The sequence below is a fragment of the Somniosus microcephalus genome, chromosome 3 (genome assembly GCF_052327205.1).
Source record: "Somniosus microcephalus isolate GS21.2 chromosome 3, FLI_Smic_1.0, whole genome shotgun sequence".
NCBI lineage: Eukaryota > Metazoa > Chordata > Chondrichthyes > Squaliformes > Somniosidae > Somniosus > Somniosus microcephalus.
In genome coordinates this window covers 176,253,527-176,261,898 of record NC_140989.1, presented here as the reverse complement: position 1 = coordinate 176,261,898, position 8,372 = coordinate 176,253,527, and the positions used below count along the sequence as shown (strand labels likewise).

Below are 8,372 nucleotides of genomic sequence, written 5' to 3'. Positions count from 1 at the left end.
CTCTCTTCCCCCCCGTCGCGCTCTCTCTCTTCCCCCCCGTCGCGCTCTCTCTCTTCCCCCCCGTCGCGCTCTCTCTCTTCCCCCCCCAGTCGCGCTCTCTCTTCCCCCCCCAGTCGCTCTCTCTCTTCCCCCCCCAGTCGCTCTCTCTCTTCCCCCCCCAGTCGCTCTCTCCCTTCCCCCCCCAGTCGCTCTCTCTCTTCCCCCCCCAGTCGCTCTCTCTCTTCCCCCCCCAGTCGCTCTCTCTCTTCCCCCCCCAGTCGCTCTCTCTCTTCCCCCCCCAGTCGCTCTCTCTCTTCCCCCCCCAGTCGCTCTCTCTCTTCCCCCCCAGTCGCTCTCTCTCTTCCCCCCCCAGTCGCTCTCTCTCTTCCCCCCCCAGTCGCTCTCTCTCTTCCCCCCCCAGTCGCTCTCTCTCTTCCCCCCCCAGTCGCTCTCTCTCTTCCCCCCCCAGTCGCTCTCTCTCTTCCCCCCCAGTCGCTCTCTCTCTTCCCCCCCAGTCGCTCTCTCTCTTCCCCCCCCAGTCGCTCTCTCTCTTCCCCCCCCCAGTCGCTCTCTCTCTTCCCCCCCCAGTCGCTCTCTCTCTTCCCCCCCCGTCGCTCTCTCTTCCCCCCCAGTCGCTCTCTCTCTTCCCCCCCAGTCGCTCTCTCTCTCTCTCTTCCCCCCCAGTCGCTCTCTCTCTCTCTTCCAACAACATGCCCTCGAAAAAGCCTCGGCACCGCCGGGCACTCCAGCTAGTATATATATATTCTATATATATAAATCGGTACTTCTGTCTGTCATTCTGTCATTCTGTCTGTCATCACCTGTGCGTCTGTCGGGCTATGCGCTCGAAAGTTACAGGGCGTACCTACGCGCGCGTTACCTCCAAAGAAAGCTTACGCTTCCGAGACGGTTTTAAGCGTATTTACGTTTCGGCCGGGCTAAAATCGCGCCCGCGGTATCCCAAAAACCTTCAACATTCCGCTCATTAGCATCTCATTATCCGCTCATTAGCGACAGAGTGACCTCGAGGTCGACCAATCGTACGCCGGCTTGCTGCCGCATGCGGCCGGGCCAATCGGTGCGTGTGTGGGCGGTCCTTATCGTTCTGAACCGAGGTGAGTCGCCGCCATCTTGCTTCCATTCTTTTTCCTGCTTTCTGCGTCTTTCATTTCAAATATACATTTCCAGCAAAATAAAATTCAATTTATTAAATTCTTTTAAAATAAATCACTCACTTGTAAATATTTTATCGAACCTGAACATTCTTTTTCCTACCTTTGCCCGTTTTTTTCTTAGGCCTGAAAGCCTGGGCCTTTCTTGCCCAGCCAGGCCCGAGCTAGGTAACTGGGCTGCTGCTAAGCTCCTCATCCCCCCCCCCCGCCCCCCGCCGTGTCACGTTACCCAGGGCAACGGCGTCAGCCACGAGGGTCAGGGTGCGCGCGCAGCAGGAGCAGGTGAGACGCGGCGTCTCTGTTCCGCGCTCGGCGGGGGGGGGGTGCGGGGCTCGGCCGCCGGCCGTCTCTCATAGCCGCAATCGGCCTCGGCCGGGGGGGGGGCGGGGCTCGGCCGCTGGCCGTCTCTCAGAGCCGCAATCGGCCTCGGCCGGGGTGGGGGGGTGGGGCTCGGCCGCCAGCCATCTCTCAGAGCCGCAATCGGCCTCGGCGGGGGGGGGGGGGGGGCGGGGCTCGGCCGCCGGCCGTCTCTCAGAGCCGCAATCGGCCTCGGCGGTGGGGGGGGGGGGCGGGGCTCGGGGCTCTCGGCCGGGGGGGGCGAGGCTCGGAGAGTGGGGCTCTCGGCCTCGCCCCCCCCGGCCGACAATTGCTCCCCTTTTAGATTAACAGTGCCATAACATTCATTTAACAATTAACATTTTTAACATACAACATTAACTGAAAATAGTCCATTTATAGTTTCAGTCTTGGGGCGGCTTCTTGATCCTTTCGGGATAGCGCCTTTCCTGAGGTTCTTTTTCTTGGTGCGGAGGCGATTCTGGCCCCTTTTCGTCAGTTAGTTCATCGGTTTCCACTGCTACTGGTTCGGAGGTAGATGCTACCGGTATGTCGGGTTCATCCCCAGGTACTCGAGACATGGGGTTGACTCGTTCCTGTGACGCTAAGATCTGATCGACGTGGCATCTCACGATGTTCTCCCCGACATCCACTGTGTACATTAATGGCCCCTGCCTTGTGCATATCGTTCCGGGTTGCCATTTCTCTGTTCGGTAGTCACGGGCCAAGACTGGTTGTCCTACATTGAAGCTCCTTGTCGGCTTCTCATTGATGTGCTGGAATTGTTTATCCTCAACATTTCTTCGCACATTGGGTCTGAGCAAATCCAGACAAGATCTCAACCTTCGGTTAAAGAACATCATGGCCGGGGTCTGGTTGGTAACTGCATGTGTCGCATTTCGGTAGGCTAATAGGAAATTGTCCACCTTATGCTGTAGTGGAATTTCATCGTCGCACATGGCCTTTATCACCTTTTTAAAGGTTTGTACGAACCTTTCAGCCAATCCATTTGTGGCTGGATGATACGGGGCGGATGTGTAATGCCTTACCCCATTCCTTCTCATAAATTTTCAAAACTCTTCGGACACAAACTGTGGTCCATTATCAGAGCAAATCTGCTCTGGCAAGCCGTTCCTGGCAAATATGGTCCGTAGGACTGCAATCGCTTTCTCTGTAGTGGTTGAGGACATTTTTATCACCTCAGGCCATTTCGAGTGAGCATCCACTGCTATTAAGAACATTGAGTCCATGAATGGACCAGCAAAATCAATATGCACCCGTTGCCATGGAGAGGAGGGCCACTCCCATGGGCGTAGAGGGGCATGTGGTGGTGCATTTTGGACCTTTTGGCATCCTGAGCAGCTCTTGGTTAGGTCCTCGATTTGTTGATCGATCCCCGGCCACCACACATAAGCCCTAGCAAGGCTTTTCATTTTCACCCCTCCCAGATGACCTTCATGAAGCTCATTTAGCACTCTCTCCCTTAACTTGGGTGGAATCACCACTCGGGATCCACACATCACTGTCCCCTGGCATACTGACAGCTGTTCTTTTCTGGATGAGAATGCTGGCAACAGTGAGTCGCCATGCGTTGGCCATCCCCTCACTGTCAAATCATATACCCGAGACAGTGTCGGATCATTGTGGGTCTCCTTCTCTATATCCGCGTTCGTTACTGGCAATCGTTCAATTATTGACGAATAAAATATCTCGATAGGGTCCACTGCTGGTGCTTCCTCCACAGTAGGCAGTGGCAGGCATGATAGCTCATCAGCGTTTCCATGCTGTTTCGTGCCTTTATATTCTATTTCATATTGATTCGCCCCTAGAAACAGGGACCATCTTTGTAACCATTGTGCAATCATCACTGGAACGCCCTTCTTAGGATTAAAGATGGAGACAAGTGGTTGGTGGTCAGTCAGCAAGGTGAACTTCTGCCCATGCAGATAGTGGTTGAATTTTTTTACTCCCCATACTAGGCTGAGGGCCTCCCTGTCAATCTGGGCGTAGTTGCGCTCGGCTGAGGTTAGTGACCGAGACGCAAAGGCTACTGGCCTCTCCAACCCGTCTGGGAATTTGTGCGACAGCACCGCTCCAATACCATAGGGTGATGCATCACATGCCAAACGAATTGGTAGTGCTGGGTTGAAATGGGCCAACACCTCTTTTGATGTGATCAATTCTTTACACTTCTGGAAAGCTCGTCTACGTTCGTCATTCCACTTCCATGGTACCCCTGTTTGCAGTAGGGTGTTCAGTGGGTGTAATACCGTGGACAAATTTGGTAAGAACTTATGGTAGTAGTTTACCAGCCTGAGGAACTACCTCAGTTGTGACACATTTTCCGGTGCTGGAGCCTTGACTACTGCCTCAATCTTTTCAGGGGACTTATGTAACCCCTCTTCATCGATGACGTGGCCACAATACGAGATCTGCTTCTGGAAAAACTCGCACTTGTGGCGATTAGCTCGTAGCCCATATTCCTTTAATCTGGTGAGCACCTTCTCCAAGTTGGCGAGGTGATCACTGTCATTTTCGCTCGTGACCAGGATGTCGTCCAAATAACACTGGGTCCCTGGAATCCCTTGCAGGACTTGATCCATCGCCCTTTGCCAAATAGCCGGAGCCGATGCTACCCTGAACACCAGCCGGTTGTATTGGTAGAGCCCTTTATGAGTGTTGATCGTGAGGTATTGTTTCGAGGCTTCTTCTACCTCCATTTGCAAGTACGCCTGGGCTAGATCAATTTTGGTGAAGCATTTACCTCCAGATAGCGATGCGAAAATATCCTCAATTCATGGAAGCGGATATTGTACCGTGTGAAGGACTGGGTTCACTGTCACCTTAAAATCCCCACAGATGCGGACCTTCTTTGGTTCCCCAGGCGTATTACTCAACGACCTCTTCATTAAATGCTAATCTTTTATGTGGAACTCATTGCCACAGAGGGCAGTGTACGCCAGCTCATTAAATATATTTAAGAGGGAATTAGATATATTTCTACGGGCAAAAGGGGTTAAGGGTTACGGAGAGAAGGCGGGGACGGGATACTGAATTAAAGGATCAGCCATGATCTCATTAAATGGCGGAGCAGGCACGAAGGGCCGAATGGCCTACTCCTGCTCCTATCTTCTATGTATCTATGTATCTATGTATTACAGGAACGATGGGTGTAGCCCACTCGCTCCAGTCTACTTTGGACAGTACTCCTGAACGTTCCAACCCTTCCAGCTCTGCTTCGACGGCTGGTCTGATCGCATAAGGCACTGGTCTGGCCTTAAGAAACTTTGGGCTTGCATGTTCCTCTATTTTAATCGTTGCTGTTATGCCTTTTAGTGTTCCGAGTCCCTCCTGGAACACTTCTTTTGCGTCAGTTAGCATTTTTGACAGTCATCCAGGTGTGACGTCATCATCCTTTTGGGCCTCAACCTTCAGTGCCTGTATGGAATGCCAATCTAATTGTATCTTCCGGATCCATTCACGTCCTAGCAGTGGTGGTCCTCCATCTGGCAATACATATAAGTCCATTTTAGGTATTTCCTGGCCTTTGTATATCACTTTCACCCTTATTTTTCCTTTGGGGTAGACTTTTTGCCCCGTGTACGTCTTCAAGACAATCTCTGTAGCTTTCAAGGGTATATGTGAAAATAGCCGCTTGTAGTCCCTTTGGTTTATGACTGTTAGGGCTGATCCTGTGTCCAATTCCATTTTCACTTGGACTCCGTCTATCTTGAGTGTAACCCAGATAGTCTGGTGATCCTCCATTTTGGTTACCTTATGGAGTTTCAGACAACCCAGCTCCTTGCTTCCGGAGTCTGTCACTTTTCGGTTCGTCTGAACTACTGTCCATCACCTTGTGTACCTTTTTGTACTTCTCCTGTGGAGATTTCTTGCTGTTGGTTTTCTTCCCAGACCTGCAGACTCTTGCTATGTGTCCTGCTTTTCCACACTGTCTGCACACTTGGTCCTTGAACCAACAATCCTTCTGGTAATGTGTTGTTCTGTCGCAGCGATAACACTTCCCTGTTCCATAGGACATTTCATTGGTGCCATATTCTTGCGGTCTCCGTTGTATCTCTGCAGCACCCCTTGCGGCTGCTTCGTGTGATACTGCCATACTGAAAGCCTTGTCCAGCGTAAGATCCTTTTCTGATAGAAGCCGTTTCTAGGTTCCTTCACTTGAAGCCCACACACAAACTTGTCCCTTAACATATCTGCTAGTCCCACTCCAAACTGGCAGTGTTTCGATAGCTTGCGCAGTTACGTTAAGTACTCAGCATTGCTTTCGTCTTTGTGTTGGTTCCTTTTATGGAACTTAAATCGTTCTGCTATCAGCAGCGGTGTGGGGTTTAAGTGGTCCTGTGGGATTTCTACTATGCTTTCGAAATTCTTATTCACAGGCTTCTCTGGGGTTATTAGGTTTCGCAGTAACCCATAAGTTTTTGCACCCATGGAATTTAACAAAACCAGTGCTTTCCTAGCATCTGGCACTTCATTCACCCTGCAGTACACCTCAATACGTTCCACATATGTCGCCCAATCTTCGACTTCATTGTCGAACGTAGAGATACTGCCACTCTTCGGCATCCCTGGGTGTGATTTAACTGTCAAAAATGGCGTCTTCCGCGCTTTCCCTTCTTCTCCGCTGGCACAAAATGGCGTCTCCCGCGCTTTCCTTTCTTCCCGCGCTCGCCCTTCTTCTCTGCTGCGGCTTCTAAAAATGGCGTCTCCCGCGCTCTTCCTTCTCCGCGGCTCAATGGCGTCTCCCGCGCTCTCCCTTCTTCTCCCCGCGGACACTGTTCAGCCCTTGAGCCCTGGCTGTGCTCTGCGTGTTTTTTTTTTTTTTCTGTGCGCCTTTCCCGTTTCCGCCGCTCGGTCCTGAACCCGGCTGCTGCTTTACCCTCTCCGTTTTGTTTTTCCTCGACGCCGCTCGGTTTTCAACCCCCAGCTGCGCCCTGTGCGCTTCACCCTCTATCTTACCGTCGACGCTGCTCGGCTTTTTCTCTGCCGTCGGTCGGCTCCAGCCGCCGCTGTCCGGGAAGGGTCTGCGCTGTACCTGTCGTCAGTCTGTTGCTGATCGTCGTGGCTGGGGAACCAAGCCCGGCTCTCCACAGCCTCCCCTGCGATGTGCACTCTCTGCCGGACGACTGGGCGGTTGCTCGTGGTCGACGCCCGTGTTTCTGGCCTCGACTTTCTTCCACCGCCCTCCCGGAGCGAATCCTCGAAGGGAAATGCAGAGTTGCAGGTAGATTCGAATCGACACTCGTCGCCACTGTTAGATCCGTGATTCTTTAAATAGGATGTTTCCCCAAGAACTACACGGATGCTGTAACTTAACAATCAACAGGTACTTACTGGAGTAGAGTAGTCTCAAGACTGAAGTACAGAAGCCTGCTCCAGCTTTATATACAGGTGTGGTCACTGCCGGTACTACAGTATACAGGAGCTGTAAAACTGTTCTCTCTTAAAGGTACATACACAACAAGAAACACCGACACCGGCCCATGACCCCATCCCGATTCCTGACCCAGGCCCCTGCATTCCCCAGCCCATGACCCCATCCCGATTCCTGACACAGGCCCCCGCATTCCCTGGCCCATGCCCCCATCCCGATTCCTGACCCAGGCCCCTGCATTCCCCAGCCCATGACCCCATCCCGATTCCTGACCCAGGCCCCCGCATTCCCCGGCCCATGACCCCATCCCGATTCCTGACCCAGGCCCCCGCATTCCCCGGCCCATGACCCCATCCCGATTCCTGACCCAGGCCCCCGCATTCCCCAGCCCATGACCCCATCCCGATTCCTGACCCAGGCCCCCGCATTCCCCGGCCCATGACCCCATCCCGATTCCTGACCCAGGCCCCCGCATTCCCCGGCCCATGACCCCATCCCGATTCCTGACCCAGGCCCCCGCATTCCCCGGCCCATGACCCCATCCCGATTCCTGACCCAGGCCCCCGCATTCCCCGGCCCATGACCCCATCCCGATTCCTGACCCAGGCCCCCGCATTCCCCGGCCCATGACCCCATCCCGATTCCTGACCCAGGCCCCCGCATTCCCTGGCCCATGACCCCATCCTGATTCCTGACCCAGGCCCCCGCATTCCCCGGCCCATGACCCTATCCCGATTCCTGACCCAGGCCCCCGCATTCCCCGGCCCATGACCCTATCCCGATTCCCGACCCAGGCCCCTGCATTCCCCGGCCCATGCCCCCATCCCGATTCCTGACCCAGGCCCCCGCATTCCCTGGCCCATGACCCCATCCCGATTCCTGACCCAGGCCCCCGCATTCCCCGGCCCATGACCCCATCCCGATTCCTGACCCAGGCCCCCGCATTCCCCGGCCCATGACCCCATCCCGATTCCTGACCCAGGCCCCCGCATTCCCCGGCCCATGACCCTATCCCGATTCCTGACCCAGGCCCCCGCATTCCCCGGCCTATGCCCCCATCCCGATTCCTGACCCAGGCCCCCGCATTCCCCGGCCCATGCCCCCATCCCGATTCCTGACCCAGGCCCCCGCATTCCCTGGCCCATGACCCCATCCCGATTCCTGACCCAGGCCCCCGCATTCCCCGGCCCATGACCCCATCCCGATTCCTGACCCAGGCCCCCGCATTCCCCGGCCCATGACCCCATCCCGATTCCTGACCCAGGCCCCCGCATTCCCCGGCCCATGACCCTATCCCGATTCCTGACCCAGGCCCCCGCATTCCCCGGCCTATGCCCCCATCCCGATTCCTGACCCAGGCCCCCGCATTCCCCGGCCCATGACCCTATCCCGATTCCTGACCCAGGCCCCCGCATTCCCCGGCCCATGACCCTATCCCGATTCCTGACCCAGGCCCCCGCATTCCCCGGCCTATGCCCCCATCCCGATTC

General features: G+C 55.1%; 1 protein-coding gene across 1 annotated transcript in view; it reads left to right on the top strand.

Moving 5' to 3' along the window:
* Window positions 1-8,372, top strand: part of dzank1 (double zinc ribbon and ankyrin repeat domains 1) — a 110,844-nt gene that overhangs the window by 96,358 nt on the left and 6,114 nt on the right. The window contains exon 15 of the mRNA XM_085977975.1: window positions 6,589-6,732. Coding sequence (XP_085834101.1) covers window positions 6,589-6,732 — 144 coding nt within the window. The remainder of the gene's footprint in view (window positions 1-6,588; window positions 6,733-8,372) is intronic.